General features: G+C 32.6%; 1 protein-coding gene across 1 annotated transcript in view; it reads right to left on the bottom strand.

Annotated features, from left to right (window-relative positions):
- Nucleotides 1-14833, bottom strand: part of LOC110019147 (replication protein A 32 kDa subunit A-like) — a 37177-nt gene extending 22344 nt beyond the window's left edge. The window contains exons 1-5 of the mRNA XM_020716723.1: nucleotides 14663-14833; nucleotides 14472-14582; nucleotides 14283-14380; nucleotides 14133-14174; nucleotides 13971-14048 (exon numbers count right to left, since the gene is read on the bottom strand). Of these exons, the coding sequence (XP_020572382.1) occupies nucleotides 13971-14048; nucleotides 14133-14174; nucleotides 14283-14380; nucleotides 14472-14582; nucleotides 14663-14761 (428 nt within the window). The 5' untranslated portion in view covers nucleotides 14762-14833. The remainder of the gene's footprint in view (nucleotides 1-13970; nucleotides 14049-14132; nucleotides 14175-14282; nucleotides 14381-14471; nucleotides 14583-14662) is intronic.
- Nucleotides 14834-23070: the final 8237 nt, after the last annotated feature.

The following is a 23070-nucleotide window of genomic DNA, read 5'->3' as shown; positions in this document are numbered from 1 at the left end:
ACATTTGAAAAAATAACATTCTGCTACACAGATTAATCATTCAACTAAAAAAATTTACAAATAAGCAGTTTACAAAACGCACTAACCAAACAGCTAAAGAACTTATTCAAAACAGGGGCAGAATGGTCAATTTTACAGAATCAGCTATTTTCCAGACGCACTAATCAAACAGTCGGACAGCTTATCCGGATCAGCTGGTCAACAGCAGATTATCAGGATAAGCTGTTTATCAGCAGAAGCTGGATAAACTGCAGCTGCCCCAAACAGACCCTAACTCCTGGTCTGTCGATTGAACAGCTGACGAGAGGAGCGACTGGGTCCTTGAATCGGGGGTCACCTCAGGGTGAGGCTAAGATAGGCTTTTGTTTCACTACTGAGCCTCGCAGGCAAGATTACATCGGCTGTGGTTCCCAAGTTGGACTTTAGGAGAGGTTTCGTCGGTATCCCGTTCAGACCTGATGAAAGTTTTCCCTCAATCAGATGGTCGAAATTGGACCGATACTTGAGTATGTGGAAGTGATCCATTATGATGAACTTCTTTTTCTATGTGGACCCTTTGCATGTACCAGCAGGTGAAATGTTCATTAGTGTGGGCTTGCCATTGGCAAGTCGTCCAAGCTTTTGCCATTGAGATGGGTGGACGGACTCCAGTTCAGGTATAGGGTAGAGCGATAGTTGATCCTCCAATTGTTCCACAAGGAGCCCGAGACAGGGTCTGGCGACTCGCAGTTGGAAGCGGTGATGAAAGAGTTGGAGGCAAAGCTAGCAACTTGGAGCATTTGATGGAGCTGGCGGCTCTTAGGGTAGAGACCTCCACAGTGCTCAAGTCTAAGCTCAAGCTAAAGGTGTCGATAGAATTAGGTTTGGCGGTCAAGTGTTCTGCCAAAATTCTGTTCGACAGAGATTCGTTTTGCCCGAGAAGGCTGACAACCCACTTGTAAAACATTTTTTATCTAAATAAAATAAAAATTCTTGTTAGTTTGAAATGAATTTTATTTTTGTACCTTTCTTGGAACTTAAACCAATTTGATGGATTTCCAAAATCAAGGCGGAAATTTGAGCAGAGCTTGAAATCTCACTGGCACCTTATATAAAGGCTCGTCAGGGAATTTTCGGCACATTTGACTCTTTCCTCATTCTTTGGTCGATCTCTCTTCTTAGCTCTTTGTAGGTTTGGATCAATTTTTTGCAGTTAAAAAACAAATATTCTCTGAAGCTCTTTGGTTTGTTTTGCGGCAACAGAGGTGTCGACCTTTAGTTCATCTGATGTTGTCGTAATTCGGGATGCCTACATGTTTGACAACACTCGCAAAAGGGCAATGGACCACAATGTCAAGGCCACTGACCTATGCGAAGGTGAGCTAACTATTTACAAGGATTAGTTTCTCGCAGATTTTCGATCTCTTGAATCACTACAAGGTGACGCTAACCCAAATAAAACCCAACTCCACAATGGCCATCATGACTTGCGTGATTTGCTGACAAATGGAGATTTCATGGTCGCATGAACTATTTTCATATATGTTTTCCTTCTGAGTAGAGCCAGAAGTTTACGTGGCCTTCAGGTCAACTAAGAAGATTCATTTGGTCAGCCTAGAGAATAAGATAAAATATTGGAAGCATAGGTTCGTCATTGGGTCGATCTAAGAATTCGGAGAATTGAATTGGCTGTCTGAACGAGTATACAAGAAAAAGAAATCAATCACTACCCGAACTCAAGGCATAACCTCTATAGTGTAATGAAATATTTTGACAGTTGTTCAATACGTTGACGAGACTGTAACTAATAAGAATTTGAACCCGAGGGAGTTTGAGGCAATGACATCAAAGTTATGGGCAGCTTCTGATGCCATAGAGAAAGAGCGAGGACTGGACAGTTCTCATAGCCAGAGAAGAAGAAAAGATCACCCCAGGAGACTGAACGATCAAGAAAAGAGTCAAAGGTGATCCCTTGTCTTGCGGCTGAGATCCCAAGTTTGTATTTAATACAATCAGTTTCTAAAACTACGATTATAAGTCCAAATGTTTCCAACGACGAATTGATATTGATCAAGCGAAAGCCAACCATGATGGATTTAAGAGGGTCCACGAAGAGGAAGCCGCCCGAAGTCGTTGAGGTATGTGCTATAATGTTTATTTTAAAAAAAAAAAGTTGATTTGGTTTATGACAATAAGGTTGTGTTATAGTTGTGTTTTACATGTGTTATAATAGTATTGTAGATGTGTTATTGTGTGTTATATTGTTGCCTAATTGTTATAGTCATGTTATCGTTGTGTTATAGATGTGTTATTGTTGTCCTATGTTGGTTAATTGTATTATAAATGCATTACAGTTGTGTTATTGTGTTATTGTATATTATGATGTGTTATGCATGTGTTATTGTGTGTAATTGTTGTCTTATGTTGTTATAAATATGTTATAGCCGCGTTATTGCGTGTTATTGTCTGTTATAGATGTATTATATATGTGTTATTGTGTGTTATCGTTGTGTTATGTTGTTATAATAGTGTTTTAGATGCATTATAGATGTGTCAATATGTGTTATAGCTGCGTTATTGAAGTATTATAGTTGTGTTATTATTACGTAATTTTGTTATTGTTGTATTATTGTGTTATTGTATGTTATTTTTGTGTTATTACAGTGTTACTTGTGTTATAACCCTTCTAACACCGCAATAGTATCAATCACACTTGTATAACATGGAATAATACAACTATAACACAATAATAACACTACGACAACATACTAATAACACAATCATAACATAATACAATCATAACACAATCATAATACACGATAACACAACAATAAAACAATCATAACACAATCATAACACACGATAATACAATAATAACACAATCATAACACAAAATAAGACAATTACACAATGATATCACAACAGTAACACAACAATAATACAATCATAACATAATCATAACACACAATAACATAACAATAACACTAACATAAAACAGAATAAGACAACAATTACACAACTATAACACAACAATAACACGCAATAACTCATTTGTAGCACATCAATAACTGAACGATAACACTCATATAACATAACAATAACACATGTAATAATAACACTTGAGTAATTTGAAATTGTGTGAATGAAGAATGATATTTATAAAATAATATTTCCTTTTGTATGTTTGTTATTATAGGTATATGAACGCAAGAACATTCAATTGTAGATGACGTCTTTCTACAATGAGGGGTGCACTTAATACTGTTAGACACATTCTCCGAGGAGACCATGATTTTTTTTTAAAAAACAAATGTTAGTCAGTTTTTTGACATGTCTCCTTATCCCCAAGATAATGTGTTGACTCTACATATCATGTGATTTTGGAATAATGACAAGAGAGCTTTATGATGGGTGGGAAGATAGTAAAACTCCACGCTGACCATGTTGAGCTATTGTTAGGCATGCCCAACAGAGGAGAATCAATTAGTTAGAGGAAAACTCCCTCATCTAGTGTAGATGCTAGAGCAACAAAGAAAGATGTGACTAAGTTTTCAGGAGAGTCTTCCACAACCTTTAAGAAATTATTTCTTAAATTTTTACTATCAAATTTATTCTTTTCCTCAAGCAATTTCAATGTGCTCTTAGGGCTTTATGCATTTGGGGAGAACGTACAATCCTCTTCATTTAACCGGTCTGTTGCTATCTATAATTATATGATTGATCAAATGAACTTTGTTGCAATCAAAATAAGGTAGAATCAGCCACTTGATTATATAATCGGATTTATATTTCTTTTATCTGTAAATTCATATTGTTCACATTTAAAACTTTTCCTTTAAATTTATTGTTTTATTTTTTTTGCTTTCTGACAAATAGGTTTTTGATGTGTTATCCGCAGCTTTGGTTTTCGAGCACACAATATTTTTTACTCATGTTGCACTTGAAGTTAGAACACGCATGTTGAAGTGGACAATAATTCATGGGTCGATAGCATCACAGATTCATGAAGCATTTAGGGCGTTCAAGTATGTACAGTTAAGTAAATTTATTTGTTATAAGATTTTTTTTAGGGTAAGTTATGTTTCTATGTTGCTTTACTAAATTTAGGTAAAGCATTGTGACTTTCAACGTAGGTTCATGACACCATCGACTTGAAGGAAGATGAGCTCTACCTGTTGTCTAACTCCGGCCATGGACTACCGAGCCCTGCTATGACTCTTTCTCCTACTGCTCGTTGTGAAACTCCGGTCGGACCGCCATCACCCAAATCGCATATGTTGGTCTAATTGTTTCAAGCAATGTAACCCCAAAAGCAACATATGGAAGAGAAATAAATGATCTTGAAGGAATAATTGAGCTGTTGAAAGTTCAGGAACAAATAAGTTTAAGTTTACAGGAATCTATATCAAGAATAAACAAATGGCTAATGTTGAAGAGTCATTATATACCCTAACAACTATTATTAAGATATTAGAAAAAACAAAAGCTGATAAAGAGAAAGCAACATGCTGAAAGAGTAAGTACAGAGATGGGAAAAGGAAGAGCAAGATTAATGAGAATTTACATGTACATATGAAACATACAGAAGGGCTTGGAGCCCGAGAGACAATAAGAGATGCATGATATGTTGTTACTCAGGATGATATATTAGAGGAAGAGTGTTAGTTCTGTGATATTGAATATTATTGTTGTGTGACATTTGTGTGATATATTTACAACTTGACGGGCAACATTCTTATACACACTGTTGGACAGAGAGTCATACTATTTTCATTTTCTCAATTTTACCTCTTCCACCAACAAAGTTCAATGGTCGTTATGGATTATATAAAATAATATAACTTGAGCTTGCTTTATACTTTCGTTTGTGATTTATTTCACGAAAATTACGGTATCTAATTTCTTATGCATTTGCATAAGATGATAAATTAAATTGTGTTTACAATGAAAATATATATGAATAAATTTAAATATTGCAATTATCCAATATTGCGACGTTACAAAGATGTATGGCCTGTATAATTTAGGTGACTTGACAATTCTTTCACGCAATATGTCAGCAAAAACATCGACATGTTCATTTTCTAACCACCCATTTAGCAATACATCCTCGAGGCCGGCTCGGTCAATTGCCCTCTCAAAACCTTTATTTGCAAGAAAATCATGTCTGCATGATTAAAAAAAAGTCACATTTCAATATCAAATTACTGCATAACATCAAAACTGCAGTCAAAAGTTACTCACACTCTCATGTACGTAGCAATGCAGTCATCAATTACATCATGCATCTCACGTACTAATGATATACCATGATATTATATATAAGATACTCCAGGACGAGGCTGCAGAATAAATAAAATAATTATAAACTTTTAACTAAAAAATTGAAAATGTGTTGAAATATAAAGGGGTAATTTTTTTGTACCACTATCGCATGGCTCTCAGCATGGGAACTGGTGCTCTAGCTAGTGATGACTATTGGGTTGTTTTGCAGTCCCTGAATGACCATAAAGGTACCTAAACCAGCGGTTGTTATTGCAATCTATTCTAAATTTTCTTCGGCTTGAGCCGGAGTTGTCTCTGCCTCAAACGACAGTACATATGACACCATTATTGCTTGAGGAACTTGAAACAATCGGAGTTCTAAATTTATTTCCGATTGTTGGCACTTTGGTTCTTTCGTATCTACAACAGATGCAACAAGACGATTCTACAAAAAAATAAAAGTTTTTAAACATATTATCAGATTAAATAACAAGGAACATTATAAAATGAGTTGTTTACCATAAATAGCACAATATTCAGGACATGATGTGTTGTTCGTTCGACTTGTTCAAGGTCCTCTGCTAGTGCCTCTTCCCCTATTACAACATTGTCATGTGCATCATTTATTTGATATTGGCCCTCTTGGGCTTCAGTATTTGCAGTGGATGGCGTGAGACGAATCTATAAAGAAAAATGAATCAGCTAGTGTACGCAAAGAATAAGATACTAAAGGGAAGAAAAAAAAATTTTCAGCGGGCTCTTCCTCCAATGTGTCATCCTGAGTAACAGCATTTTGTGCATCTTTAATTGTCTTTTGAGCTTCAAGCCTTCTGTATGTTCGATATGTACAGGTAAATTCTCATTAATTCTGCTCATCTTCCTTTTCTCATCGCTGGACTTACTCTTTCGACGACTTGCTCCCTCTTTGTCAGCTTTGATTTTTTTATAATCTCTTAATCATAACTGTTAGGGTAAAAAAATGACTCTTCAACATTAGTCATTTGTTTATTCTAGATAAATATAAATTCTTGTAAACTTAAAATTATTTGTTCCTAAACTTTCAGCAGCTAGATTATTCCTTCAAGACATTTTTTCCCCTTTCATGTTGCTTTTGAGTTTATCTCGCTTGAAACAATTAGACCAACACTATGGGATTTGGGTGATGATGGTTTGACCGGAGTTTCACGACGAGCAGTACAAGGAAAAGTCATAGCAGGGCTCGGTGGTCCATGGTCAGGGTTGGACAACAGGTGGAGCTCATCTTCCTTCAAGTCGATGAAAGTGTCATGAATCTAAATTGAAAATCACAATGTTTTACCTAGATTCAGTAAAGCAACATAGAAACATAACTTACCCAAAAAAAATCTTATAACAAATAAATTTACTTAATTGTACATGTTCGAGCAGCTTAAATGCTTCGTGAAACTGTGGTTCTGTCTACCCATTAATTGTTGGTCACCTCAGCATGCGTGATCTAACCTCAGGTGCAGCAGGAGTAAACAATGTTGTGTACTCGAAAAAACAAAGTCACAGATAACACATCAAAAACTCATTTTTCAAAAGGCAAGAAAAACAAAAATAATAAGTAAAAGGAAAATTTTTTAAATGTGGACAATATAAATTTACAGATAAAAGAAATACAAATCCTCTTATGTAATCAAGTGTTGATTCTATCTTATTTTGATTGCAACAAAATTCATTTGACCAATCATATAATTACAGATGACAGCAAACCAGTTAGATGAAGAGGATTGTACGTTCTCCCTAAATGCATAAAGCCCTGCAGGCACACTAATACACCTAAAATATATAGTGTTTTTAGACGTATTTTTATACATATTTTTGAGATATCGCGCTTTAACGGAAGGTATTTCTGTGTTTTTCTCTCAGATATGGATAAAAAAGTAAAAAATACTTAAAGAAGTGAAAACTGTGTTTTTCTCTCAGATACGGATAAAAAAGTAAAAAATACTTAAAGAAGTGAAAAAATGATCAAATTTGGAGCAAATATGTGAAAAATATGCAAAAGTGTTTTGACGTCTAAGCGCCGGTTAAATAGAGAAGGCTGCGCCTAAGCGTCAGAGTTCCTGCGCTTAAGCGTCAGTGAAAGTTATTAGATGAGTAAATTCAATTTTTACGAATTTTGAAGAGGTTTTCGAGGCACTTATTGGCTTAACAGGCGGTTACAACCACCATGGACAAAAATTATTGCGAAAAGAGGCATCTCTTGGAGAAATACATCAAATCAAGACATATTTTGAAAAAATACCAAAGCACCATTTGGAGATTTATAAAAGAATGAAGATTGAGTCTTTAAAGGTGTGCTTGAAAAGAGAGTTTTGAAAGTTCTTGAATTAGGGAGTTAGTTTGGAAAGATTTTCAGACACCACATATTTATTTTATCTTTTTTTTTTTATTTTAGCTTTATATTGAGAGTATTGTAAAAGAGAGCGGTAAAAGAGAACAGATTCAAGAGAACTTCAAGAGTTTAATGGAGGACTTGAGATAAGTTTTTATCTTTTATTTTTAAATTACTTTTGGTTTTAATTGAGGTTTTTTGTTGGTTTGGCAATAATTTCTACTTTTAAATGAAAGTGTGGCTTGGTTTTCTCCATGAATTTTGAGTAATTTTTTTTATTTTTTTTCTTAAAATGATAAGCAATTAAGTGTTGGATAGAAGTTGTGGAGAGTATTGATCTTTAATATTGGAAGAAATTGTGATGATTTAAATCCATGCACTTCAATTACTTATTGATTTAGCCAATACAGATGTTAAAATTTATTGTGAGAACATATAAGAATCGCATAAGAATCGGGCTGGTATTCTCTCAGTCAACAATTAGAATGTAGTTCATATGATTGAGTGCAAATAAATAGTGAAATATTCATTGAAGAGTGTAGAGTTAGAGGACTTTAAAGTGATAGGTTAAAGCCCCCAACTTGGTTTATTATTTTAGGTTCTGATACGAGATGTTAGCCCCTAGATAGAGGAAATCGAGGGAACTCTAGAGTAAGAGCTAGTATCTTCCCTACCTAGCCGATCTTCAGAACTATTCAAATTTTAAATTAGTCAATGTTTTTTATAGCATTTCTAATAAAGGTAAAGAATATTATTGCTCTTATTTGGCACAACACAATTTGTATATTTTCACAACGGATTTCCTATTACTTATTACTGGTTCATGATAAGAAGAAAGATATTTTTTTCTTCGACAAATACTCTAGTTATCTTTTTAAATTGTTATTGTCTGCCGTTAGTATATTTAACACTGCCGTTGCCGGTCCCAAGCCCGGATGAGAAAAGTGGAAATTACTGCAAAAATCGTCTTTAATTTAAATAATTATCTTTTTAAAAATAAAAAGTTTCTAAAAGTGCATATTGCATAATCTCCATGTGAGTTCGACATTCCGGTCTTAATCAAAAAGTCTTATATTACTTGATAACGATACGTATACTTACGTAGTATCCCAATATATATAAATTAAAAGTTAAATTTTTATTTTTCTTCAGGATCAAGTTTTTTATTTTGTTGCAAAATAAAAAATATAATTAGAATTATTATTATACTATTGCACATAAACAGTATTCGGGGATCAAGTTTTTGGCATTATTGTCAGGGATCGATTGATTTTAAAAGTGAATTTCTATTTTATAAAGTCTTATTTAAATTTTACAAGTTATCGTATCTTATTTTGTGTGAGTTTAATTTTATTTTATTATATGTTAGTGTATGTGTAGTTCAAGTTTTGAAGAACTAGTGTCATACGATTCTTAATTAGAAAGACCTATTAGAAAAATCAGAAAAATCAAAAAAATTAAAAAGCTTGAAAATTCCAAAAGAAATTACAAAAATGACAAATCAAAATGGTCAAAATACTGAAATTCATCAAGAGTTTAGACCATTAAGAGATTATGCCGACACTACTGTAGATGAACTTTATTGTAATATTCAAAAACCTACTGCAATAGTTAATTCATTTAAGTTTAAACATGTTATTATCCAAATGATATCAAATGATCAGTTTGGAGGATCACCAACTGAAGATCTAAATTTATATCTTTCTAATTTTCTAGAAGTATGCGCTACATTTAAATAAAATGGTGTATCAGATGATGTCATAAGACTTAAGTTATTTCCTTTATCATTGAGGGATAAAGCTAAAATGTGGTTGAATTCGTTAGCACCTGGATCTATCAGAACTTGGGTTGATTTAACACAAAAAATTCTTGCTAAATATTTTCCACCATCAAAAAACTGCAAAGCTTAGAAATGAAATTACATTTTTTAATCAGCTTGAAGGGGAATCTATTTATGAAGCATGGGAAAGATTTAAAGAACTCTTAAAAAAGTGTCCACCATGCTATACCAAATTGGTTAATAATTAAATTTTTTTATAATAGATTAGTTGGATCGCTTAGATTAATTATCGATGCCGCTACTGGTGGGTCATTGATGTCAAAACCATTTCATGACGCTTATACTTTAATTGAAGAAATTACTACCAAAATTTTCAATGGTCTTCTGAGCAGGTTAATCCTAATAAAGTAGATAATATTCATGAAATTGATGCATTTACCATGTTAGCAAATCAAGTTGCTGCAATTTCAAGAAAGTTAGACCAATTTAGAATGATTTTTTCTCAACCAATTTTCATGATTAAGGAGAATTCATTAGGCCAAATGGTAGATTCTCAAGCATCCTTAGAAACTTTGAATGTCATAAATAACAAGCAGAATAACCCATATTCAAATTATTATTACCCAGGTTGGAATAACCATCCCAACTTTAATTGAAATAACAATTCGGGTGGTAATAATCAACAATGAGGGAACAACCAAGGAAACTCATTGGGAAACTGGAACAACCAAGGGAATAATAATTATAGATCTACTTATCCTCCAGGTTTCAACAGTAATACACAATTTAAAGAGAAATTGTCTATAGAAGAAGAGGTGTTACAAATGGGAAATCAATTACAAAGTCAAGGAGCTACAATTAGAAATATTGAGAATCAACTTGAACAAATAGCAAATTCATTTAGTAATAGATCACAAAGAACACTTCCTAGTAATACTGAATCAAATCCACAATACTAGAATAAAGAGCAAGTAAAAGTCGTTCAACTTAGAAGCGGAAGAGAGTTGGAATGTATAGTTTAAAAATAAATTGAAATATAGAGAGAAGAAATTGAAAAATGAAAAGAGGACACTCCAAAAGATTCTGAAAGATCGATTTCTCCGCTAAAAATTGATTTGAAAAAACCACCGCCTTCATTTCCTCAGAGACTTCGTCAGCAGAAGTTGAATAAATAATTTTTAAAATTTTTGGAAATATTTAAGAAGCTTACAATTAATATTTCATTTGTTGAAGCCTTAAAATAAATGTAAAGTTATGTAAAGTTTATAAAATATATTCTCAACAGGAAAAGGAAGTTTGAAGATAATGAGACTGTTGCACTTAGTGAAGAGTGCAGTGTTTATAATGAAGAAGCTTCCTAAAAAATTTAAAGATCCTGATAGCTTTACAATTTCATGTGCAATAGAAGATAGATTTTATGGGAAAGTTTTATGTGATTTAGGTGCAAGCATTAACCTTATGTCATTATCAATATTTAAAAAATTATGATTAGGAGAAATAAACCCTACTATTGTAACTCTGTAGTTGGCAGATCGTTCTATAACATACCTTATAAGATTTATAGAAAATATCCTAGTGAAAGTGAATCAATTTATCTTTCTTTTTATTTCATTGTGCTAGATATGGAGGAAGATAAAGAGATATCTATCATTTTAGGGAGACCTTTCCTGGCCACAGAAAGAGCAATGATAGATGTGCAGAAAAGAGAATTAACAATGTGTGTCAATGATCAAATTGTTACTTTTAACATTTCAAGATCAATGAAATACCCTGCAAAAGGTAAAGATAAATGTTTTAGAATGGATATTATAAGATATCTAAGTGAATGTCATTTCAAAACAACTTATGAAGAAAAATCTAAAGAAAAAAATTTGGAACACTAGCAAAAAGAGGAATTAGATCAATGTGAATATCTTTTTAAGAAAGATCCAAACTATGTTTGAGAAATTTTTGAAATTTTGGACACAATAGACAAAAAAATCATTTTTTTCATCTATTGAAAAACCTCTAGAACTTGAGTTGAAGTTACTTCCTGATCATTTAAAATATGTTTTTTAAAAAAATTCTTCTACTTTACCAGTTATAATTTCCTCAAAGTTAACGATACAAGAAGAAGAAAGGTTGATGAAAATTCTAAAAAAATTTAAAAAAAACCTTTGGATGGACAATTGCTGATATTAAAGAAATGATACATTCAATTTGTATGCATAGAATTCATATAAAAAAGAACTGCAAACCCAGGGTTAATCATCAAAGGAGACCGAATCCTGTTATGAAAGAAGTTGTAAAAATATTGTCTTTTTATCCCATATTACAGATGAACCGGGATCTTTTGTCTTAATCATTGTATTACTAGTATAGGAAAAAACTAATTACATAAATAGAAATGCCACAATATCGTCACCAATATCACCACCTCCACACAGACATCACCTCCTCCACACCAACACCTCCACATACTAGCACACCAAGACACCAACACATCCACCACACCACGACCACCTCCACACAGACAGCACCACCTCCACACACCACCAGACACCACCTCCTCCACACCAACACCTTACACACCAACACATCAGGACAACAACACATCCACCACACCACCATCACCACCTCCATAATCACGCACCAACACCCCCACACACCAACCAAACACATTCACACAAATACCAACACCCACCTCCACACACCAACCACTATCGCACTACCATATAACCAACACAACTTCAGTTTCTCCAAACCACACACCAACCACCCCAACCACACTAACCACCAACATCAATAGCACACCACACCACTCAACTTCCACATCACCTTCTCCCACAACACACCACGACCTCCTCACAGCCTACAACCAAAATCAACACACCCTCTTTCATACATTTTTCAAATTCTAACACAAACATCACAAATAATGGTGGAACCCCATCCCATATTTTTCATTTGAGGCAATTACATACAGTTTCTTGAAACATTGCTATATACAAATCAAGCACTCTTTCATTTGAGGCAATTACTTACAGGGAACCCATTTTTCAAATTCTCACTAATTACATATAGGACACCCGAAACAGTATTATCTACATACAATGCACCAGAGAAAAAGGTACTTGGAATAATCCATATTTTTCAATTCAGACGGTGACATACAGGGCACCGAAACAGTGTTATCTACAAATCAAGCTCCTTCTTTCATCTATCTTTCAATGCAGTGACATACAGGGCACCTAATACATTGCTATCTACATATGGGGAACCTTAAAAAGTGTTATCTACACAGAGGGCACCTTAAATAGTGTTATCTACATACATAGCACCCAAATACCATTCCACAGAAACATACAAATCACATAACCCGCAAAATCCACAATTACAACCAAAGATGAAAATGTGAAAACCATAAAATGAGAATGCTCTACTTAAAAAATGAGATCGATTCCATAAAATTCTCACAAAATCCTATATACCGTAAATGAGAAAGCCACAAATCGCAAAGAGAAAATCATCCCAACAAAAAATGAGCACATAAATGAGAAAGCCACGCAAAGAGAAAATCATCCCAACAAAAAATGAGCACAGAATTTACATATCATGCACAATAACCAGATATCGAAGGGAAAAGAGAGGAGAAAGGCCAATTGCCACTGAAGAGGTCGTTTGAGATGTGCGAGAAAGAAATGAGAGAGATACCGAGGCAGTGTGATAAAAACTTCGTGAGAGCGATTGAGAGAGGTAGCTAGGGCAGAAAAAACACAAGAGAGGGAGCCACGGGGTTGAGAGAGGCAGAAGAAAAGCTAGAGGGTCGCGGGATAAAATGTACGCAAAGAAACGTGGGTCGGGGTTTGATCTAGCGACCGCATTTTAACAAAAATTATTTAGAAACGCCGTTGTGCCTCTGTTTCCAAACGGCCGGAACTACGTTTTCAAAACGCAACACGCCAAAAAAACAGGCCTAAACGGGCCCTAAAACTACCTTCACTATACAAAATTGGAACAAAATCAAAAAATAAGCTGCACTAAAAAGTAGATATTTTACTACACAGGGATGTGCTTTTGTAGTTTAGAACAAAAGCCTTCATTTAAAAAATACTAACACAATATCCCAAATCAAGAGAACAAGTTCACCTCTGAAATTTTGTTGTCTGATTACCAGAACATTTTAAAGGAATATTTATTTATCAAGAGATTACCTATCAGAGGGATTAGCTCATGAACAATTTTAGAAAACAAAGACAATTGCAACTAAAAAGGCTACAACCCAGTTGGAATTTGCTAGCACCAATGTTTGTACAATGCAATTTAAATAATTGTACCTTCCAGAATGTTGCCATGAAAAAGAAAAAAAAATCCATAATTTTGAACAAAATTCCTTTTTAATCTTATTCAATAAACTATCAAAATAGAGAATTTAGAGGCTCCACGGCAGAAAAAATAGTTCTCACTACTTTATCTTCCTAATTGGCACGCATATCTTAAACTTCATCTGCCCATAACAGGCAAATTCATCCAAGAAAATCATGCTAACATGAACCAACAATTTGTTTTGAATTCCTATAAATTAACAAGTAAGAACATTTGGCTCACCGAATGGAGAAAGCTGAAACTTGCATTTTTCCCTGGAAGTCCTTCAAGGTCCCAATAACTGTAACATATATGCCGTTCCTAAGCAATAGAAGAAGAAGAATTTCAAAATAGCAAATCAAAGAACCAGAGAACCAATGAGAACTTATTGTTAACACTACTTACTGAATCAGAGCCACTTCATTTGCATCTGCAGTGTCATTAACCCTTTAAACAGACCCCAAAACAATTTATTGCACATTGCAAAGAGCAATCCCATAATTTATGACACCATACAACATTAATTAAGAAAATAAACTAAAAGACTTCCCTCACCATCTGATTACGCTGATCCGCCCAGTACCATCATCAATTGTAAATGTCACATCCGTCGTCTTCTCGGTTTTGTTCATCACCAGTCCCAAAAGTTTCAACTGCGTGAACGGGATATTTATTGGGTTTCACACGAATAAAACAAAACTTGAAATGAAAAAAGAAATGCAGGGTCTTCATTTGAAGGGTTACATGGGTGGCAACAACACCATCGACGGCGAAGCTAGACATATCATCGCTAGAGTGGTAAGCATCGCTGATCTGCTTTACAGTCAGCGGTATAACTCCATTGGCAGTGCGACCCTGAGGAGGAAAACGGCAAAAGATCTAAATGGGCAAAAGTAGGGAAGGAAAGAGTTCAAACCTTGAGAAGACCAGTTTACTTTGGAGAGTGAGGAATCGGCGGGTTGGGTCACTTGAGAAGACGTCAAACCGCCGCCAGCGAAAAGGGAGGCATTACCATCGAATTGGGTGAAGGACATATTTTGCTTTTGGTTGGATCAAAGCCCCAAACACCGTCTGCAAAGCAAAGCTTGCACGGTAGAAGTTGATAAAAGGTTTGAGGACTGATGGGCGGGAGTTTCAGGATCGTGGGAACCACTTCCCGCCAAACTACTCGCAAATTTTGGTTGCCCTAAAATTATAGCTTGATTTTTCAAATTAACTGAACAAATAATTTGGGTAGTTTATTTGGTGCGGTGGTGTTTTGAAAATGTACCTGAACTGTTTGGGCAAACTGCATTTTGGCAGCTTATGGGTTTTGAAAAAGTTGAAAGTTGCGTTTTCACACCATGGTGGGAGCTTTTTGGCAACAATCTGACTTTTCCAAGAAAATAAATTTTTTAATAGTCACTGCATCTAACTTATGAGCAGATTATTTTTAATTAGCTTACCATCAAATTATTCAATAAGCTATAGCTGCCCCTTAATTTTTATGCCCACTAATAAATTAAGCATCTTGCAAATTAATTATAACTCCGCTTATATAAAAAACATTCATGTTCATTTAATTAAATAATAAAAAATTTAATACTTAGATTGATAAAATTAAAATAATTTATGGGTCATATATTTATAATCATGAATAGTATTATTTAAAACTCATAAATAAACTCGTTAAAAAATTTCTTTAATACTTAATATAATAATTAAAAGCATACAACACAAAATGTTTAATTAAGAAAATATATAAAACTCAATCGAATCTTATTTGTAATCATTCATAAATAAACTCATTAAAAATTTTCATTAAAGCTTATTACAATAATTAAAATCATACTCCACATAATATTTAATTAAGATAATATATAAAACTCTATCAAAACTTATTTGTAATCATTCATTCCCACATCATTAAAATGTTTAAAGTTTTACTATTTATAAGTTATAAGAATTTAAGTTAAATTATTAGCTTGTGACCCATATGGTATTGTGGGAATCTATTAAGTCACGTTTTAGGAAATATTTAACATGCTTTTAAAAGGTTTAAAAGTCCATTAAACTAAAATTTATATTTTTAAGCTTAGTAGTTTTAGCTTGTTACGATCCAATATGCTCTACTCGATAATGCTTATTCATGGTTTCAGACGAGTTGCTCTGTAAAGCTTGTTGATCAAGAAATAAACCAAGTTGAAACAATCATATGTTAAAATGAACTAAGTTTGAACATCATAATAAAAACTCAAATCAAGTCCGAGTCAAGCATAAACACACAATGGCAAATAAATTAAGTTTGAACTACCTTTGACTCAACACAATTCATTCACAACCCTATGAATTTTAGCTTCATCATTTTCCATATAAGAAAATGAAGACAAATTACAAGCGTAAAGTCAATTAATATACGAAAGGAAAAATACAAGTTTTTTTTTTTTTTAAGGATCTCAATTTTTTGAGATCATATCAATAAATTTGTATATTTTGGCATTTTGAAGACTGAAGTCACTTCCTCCTCACTTTATAACGCTTTATTTGCTAGAAGTTTTCAAATTTTTCGCAATAAAAAAGTGGTCACAAATTTAATGATTAGCATGTAGTCATATTTTGGCTCGAATCAAACTACACACAAGTTAACTTCAAGTATTGCACTTTCATCCTCAATTCTATCATTATTGGCTTCAGTGCTTGATTCAAATTATTTTATTATTTAGCTAAACCTTTTTATAACATTTAGATCATCAAACCCATAAGTGTCTTTGCCATAGTTCGCCTTTGTAGTAATCTAAACCCATTGGAATCTAAGTTTGGCCTGATAAGACCCTACTATGCCAATATCAATTTGTATCTTAGAAATTAGCAAAATTGCTCTTAACCAATCTCTTAGATAGGTCTTATAAATTCTCAATGTCCAAGTAAAGGCACATTAATCTTTGACGAAGCAAAATTTTGTCGTTTAACTACATTAGACCAAAATTAATTGATTTGTTCTATAGGAACCATTTTGTTAATTTTAGTCAGATTGTTCAAACTAACAATTCTAATTATCCTATAAAAGTTTTAGTTGCTTAATCATATACACCTTAGCTTCAATCTATCCTTATATTGGTGAAATGTTGCTTCTATCTAGCCATATTAACCTTTTCAGACCATTAACATCAATTTTTTTAAAAAATTTACCAACTTGATCGTTTTGACCTTATTAAGTTCAATTAATTCTTAAGAATTATTTAAATTAATTTTTAATAAAAAAATTGTGTTAATTTGGCTTTTATTTGACATTGATTAACTCATTAATCAAGAAAATTCAAACTTGGTTCATTTAACACACCATGAACCTAAGTGGACTTGAGACATTCAATTATTCTAACAAGTGAACCATAAATATCCCATGGAACTTCCCTCAGTATGAAGGCTATTTCTTTAACTAAAATCAATGATGACCAAAAACTCCATCAAAATTTGACCAAGCAACCTTTAATATTTAAATTAATAATGTAAGATGGCCCTAAGCCCACGATAGGATGTCCCAGGTAAAATACATATATATTTAAAATATTGGCCCACTAAGAAGATCAAATGAGCTCAATTAATCTATTTTGACAATATTTAATATAAATGAGTCCAATAAGCCAATAAAATTAAACACTAAAGTGGTTTAATAATTTAAATATAGAACTTCCCGAGGATGGTAGTTGATCAACCAAGTTTGACCACATGTGGTTAAATGGCTGATGCTCGAAACAATTATGAGACAATTGACAATCATGTAAGCATACATTTTGACTAAATAATAAATGAAAATAGAGTTTGTGTATCAATCCCAATATAAATTTATCATTTTTTTCTAACATGTGAATCTAAACTATTACGTCTAGTTTGATGTATTCAGAGTTACAAAGGTTTAAAGGGTTCAAATTTTTTAATATAACAATTAGAAAATGGAATTAAAGTTGTTGGATTTAGTCATAGATGAAAAGTTCATAATCCTATAATGTTGGTTTAGTGATTTGTCAATTGTTTTCCTATGATTTCTCGTCGTTATTGTTGAAAACCAAGGATAAGTCCTCCTTAGCCTATATTTTGTTCATAAAAAAGCATTGAAAACCTATGAAGGAAAACAATGCAGGAAGAAAAGTTACAAAAAATTCTTTTGACATAATAAGTAATACAACATAAGAAGGAATAAAAAAGCAAACCCAAGTCAACCTCTCCTTATAATACACTATAATTCTCTCCATACAATGTGAGCTCACTGTTTAACTCCCTCGTGCAAGTGCACACAAATCTCTCTCTCATAAAACTCTTAAAAAAACCCAAAAAATCTTCTCTAAAGGAAAATTAGTGGACAAAGCCCTAAATTGCCCCAAGAATCTTCTAAAGTTGAGAAGAGGAAGCCACCAAATAGCCAATAGATTTCTTAAATCGTCCCTTAAGTTTCCTTAAATTGTCACAGCCTGAACTACCTCCAAAACCTTACCAAAACTGCTCTTGGGTGGAACCTTGCGTGGCTACGCCACAAGGCTACATATGTACGCCATAAGGCTGCATAAGTAAGCCACAAACTGTCATAATTATGTCACCTCATTTTTTACTTAGAATGTTCTATTACTTCATCTGCTAGAGAGCCTGGCGTAAATATGTCATAGGGAGGCGTAGGTATGTTGGTCATATTGTTTGGTCCAAATTTGTAATTTTGCTTTCTGACGCATGCTCAATACCTATAAATTACAAAATAGAGCAAAAATGCCTTCCACAAGTATAAAATTATAAAAAAAAAAAAAAACTTGAGATTTATGAAGGAAAATATATCAAAGTTAATTCACATCAATTTTCCTCAACTTACCTAATAATTTTCCTCAAGTAATCTCAAATCTAAAATTTAGATTTATTCAAATGATTTTTGTATATCTCATATAAGACTTTTTTATTCTCTAAAAACACTATATAATTTTTAATGAAAGATGTGAATAAATCATCTTAAGGTTGGGTTTTCATATTTCTCAAATAATCTAGCATTTCCTTAATCCACTTCTTAAGCCTAAGCTGATCTTAAAGCACTTAATTCAACTTGATTAAAATACTTTTATTTCACAAAAATATTTTTAACTTAGTTAATTATAAGTCAAACAATGCAAAGTCACCAAACTTTTTTTCTGAATATAACATTTAAAAATTCTATTAAGAAAGATTTTAAGTTTAATTAATTATGTAAAGAATTAGGCACCAACTTTTTATTTTCATTCTTTAACCTCAAGTTTCTTCTAAAAAAGACAGGTCATTTGTTTTTTTTTTTTTTTGGGAACAAGGCCTTGTAAAAATTTTGTCTTTTTTATTTTTATTTTATTTTAAGTTCATTTAAAAAAATCTTTAATTCAACTTAGAACTACTATATATGGTCATGCATTTTTATATATAACCTTCACTAATTGATAGCTCTCAATTCCTTCTTAATTTGAATTCAAAAATATTATAATTCATTGAAAGATTAAAATTTAATTAGATTATTTGAGCTAATATTTTAAAGGCTTAATTATCTTTGGTTAATTACTTATATTTTCAATTACACGTTTTTAATTATTCTAAGACTTTTTAGGCTTCATTTAAAAATCATTAAAGTGAAGAAATAACTTGTTAGAAAATTAATTATAAACCTCTATTTTAATCAACATTCACAGTACTTAAGAAATTATTATATATCATTATCAAATCATCAGGAATTATATCATGAGTCACTACTCTAAAGTCAAGTCTACAGCTGAGGAATGTAAATTATTTTCATGCAAGTACACATGCAAGGCTTTGTCCCCTAAATCTGTTAATAAAATGAAAGGGAGAAGAAGGTAAAATGGCATAACATGAAATTTACTGATGGGGATAGATTTAGTATGTAAATTTTATAAATATTTTTCAATGTTACAAAATACACACGACATATATAACAATAAATATGCAATATAATCCCAATAAAAATACTTTTTTATGAAAATAGTTTATCGTTTATCTTTAATAGTTTATCTTTAAAACTCTTTTTAAACTGTCAAATTCCCTTTAAAATCAACGCAAGTATGCGTATCGCACAAGTAATAAAAAACTCTAATGGAGTTTTAGATATCGATCCTACAAGGAAGTTGGAAAAACCTATAAGTAAATTCTTAAAATTATTTTATAATTTAAAGATACAAAAATGAAAGTAAAGTGCGAAGTTTAAATATTAACTACTAAAGTGAATGCTATATAAAATGCAGTTGAAAGATAGAGTTAACTAACTAAAAACTAATTTTTTAAAAGTAAAATTATGAGAACTAAACAAAGTTTTTGTTGACAAAAGATTCAAATTTAAGAAAGCATCCTTCTACTTTATAATGAGTATATGGATTGTGAAGAAATTAAAATCATTTGAAAATATATACATAAATTATTTTGTGCCAATATTTTGTGCCAAATATGAGCAATCATATTCTTTACCATCTTCTGAGTGCATAAAGAATATTGACTAATCCAAAGTTTGGTCCCTAATTCCGTGGCTAGCCTGGCCCGTGATTAGGCTGGTGTCGGCACTATTTTTGGTTAAGGATTTTCCCGTTAGAAGTTTTCGGCCACCTGAATCAAAATCTCATCGCCCGCTTTGGAATGATGTTTAATTTATATATATAGTATATTTCCCTATTTATTTGCTCTTAACTCCATGGATGACATCCTCTCTCATGAAATCAAATTTGATTCTCACCATGTTACAGAGATCATAACCTTTTCAGAACATATTTTTCTTAACATATTTTAATAATTCAATTGGCCAGATCGAAAAGTAAATAATGATCAGAGTTCAAATAATCACAAATTATTGACAATTAAAATCGTATAAAATAAAATCAATTTTTCACAAAACCATCTCTCAAATAGGGAGAAGGATTAAAAAGAATACTCAAAATTCATGAGAAGGATACGATAAAACACGAATTTCATATATAAAAATAAGTTTACAAAATAAAAGAAATTAAAGATACAACTTATCTCACAATTCTTACCAAACAAATCCCTAGAAGTTCTCTTCAAGCCTTTCTCTCCTTACAAGCACTCTCAATTCTCTCTTAGAAGTGTAATGAAGAAGAAATCTCTCACCTTCCCTCTTCACTTACAATCCTTGAGAAAATTCTTCAAACCCTTGACTTTCTTTATCTCTCTCTCTCTCTCTCTTTCACCCCCTTACATGCCTCCTTCAGTCTCTTCAGGTTCTTCAAAACCTCTCTTTTATTAAAGGCTGCCTCTCTCCAAAATTTTATCCAAAAGTCAACCCTTTTGAATTCAAAAGACATGCCCATTGATCCAAGAGACATATCACTTCATAAAAGAACCTTCCAAAGTCTATAGATGCATTGAATCACTCTAAGGGGTGTTTAGAACAAATGACCCTTTAAAAATTCACACAAAATTCATTCCAAACTGAATTAATCGGTAAAATGTCATCTCTGGCACTTTTGGCGCCAGTTCTGGTGCATCTGGCACCAGCTTGCTTAAGTTCGTGCTATTTTGAGTTTTGGCGCTTCAGGTGCCAAATCTAGCGCATCTAGTTCCAGCTCTCTATAAGATGACACTTGTGGCACCAACCTGGCGTATCTGGCACCAACTCTCTGTAAAATGATACTTCTGGCGCCAATCTGGCGCATATGGGGCCAGAATTCCAAAAATTCACTATTTTGGCTCCAAATTTTGTCATTTTTGCTACTTTTGCTCCAAATACTGAAAGTTTATATACCTGCAATAAAAACATGAAAATAACCTTATTTAAAGTTTAATATCACAAAAAATAAGTATGAAATATATACTTTAAACAAGATATTATTTAGGTGTATCAGTTATCTTGACTGTTTCGGTCAACGCCAATATGTGCAACATACTTATTCAGTATTCCACACATATTGGGAGCTCATTTATTGACCTCACTTTTGTAAGGGTCCATTTTGAATGACATTTATGAATTATTTTTCAGAAATAAGTATACCTACATTGACTCCTTAAGCCTCATCAAGGGTCCCTAAACCCTAAAATCTAGGGTAAAACCCAAATGTGTTCTTTTAAGCACAAATTTTGGTAACACTCTAGGTTGGTTACATTAATAACAACAAACCCTAACATAGAATCATCTGGACCCTACGATGGCCACATTGACCATCTTGTCAACATTGGTACTTGATGGCGGGTAGATCTAGTGTGTAAATTTTGTAAACATTTTTCAATATTAAGAAATTACACACAACAAAGATATAATAAATATGTAATATAATTCAAATAAAAATACCTTTTATGAAAATAGTTTATCTTTTAAAACTCTTGTTAAACTGCCAAATCCCCGTTAAAATCAATGCAAGTATACGTATCACTCAAGTAATAAAGGGCTTTAATAGAATCCTAAATATTGATCCCACACGGAAGTTGGAAAATCCTTTAAGTAAGTTTTTAAATTTTTTTATAATTTAAAAATAAAAAAATATAAGTTAAGTGTGAAGTTTGAATATTAACTTCTAAGGTAAATGCTATTTAAAATGTAGTTGAAAAAAAAAATTTAATTAACTAAGAACTAACTTTCAAAAATAAAATTACGAAAACTAAGCAAAGTTTTTATTTTGACGAAAAGTTAAATTTTAAGAAAGCATCCTTCCCCTTTATAATGATTATATGGATTGTGAAGAAATTGAAATCATTTGAAAATACATATATAAATTTTTTTGTGCCAAATAGGAGCAATCATATTCTTTACCCTCTTCAGAGTGATAAAAAGAACATTGACTAATCCAGAGTTTGGTCCCAAATTCCATGGTTAGGTTGGGAGGATACCTGCTGCCACTCCAGAGCTCCCACTACTCCCACACCTAAGAGCTAACAATCTCGCATCAGTTTCCAATCAACTGGACCAAATTGGGGATTTTAATATGTCACCTTAAAATCTCCAATTATGCATCTAACAAGGTATATTTCTCTCTTTATTTGCACCTAATACCATGGATGACATACTCTCCCATGAAATTAAATGTGATTCTCCCTATGTTGTAGAAATTTTATCCCTTTTCAGAACATATGTCAAACATATGTCTCTCAACAAGTTATTGGCCATATCAAAAAGTAAATGAAGTTCGGTGTTCAAATCATCACAAATTATTAACATTTAAAACCGTAGAAAACAAAATCAATACTTCACAAAACCATATCTCAAAGTAGGGAGAAGGATAAAGAAGACTACGCAGAATTCATGAAAAGGATATGGTAAAACACAAATTTCATATATAAAAACAAGTTTACAAAATAATATAAATAAAAGACACAACTTATCTCACAATCCTTCCCAAGAAAATCCCTA

Source organism: Phalaenopsis equestris, unplaced genomic scaffold (genome assembly GCF_001263595.1).
Source record: "Phalaenopsis equestris unplaced genomic scaffold, ASM126359v1 Scaffold000051, whole genome shotgun sequence".
NCBI classification, from domain to species: domain Eukaryota; kingdom Viridiplantae; phylum Streptophyta; class Magnoliopsida; order Asparagales; family Orchidaceae; genus Phalaenopsis; species Phalaenopsis equestris.
Note: the sequence above shows the minus strand (reverse complement) of the source record. Positions and strands in the feature narration are given on the sequence as shown.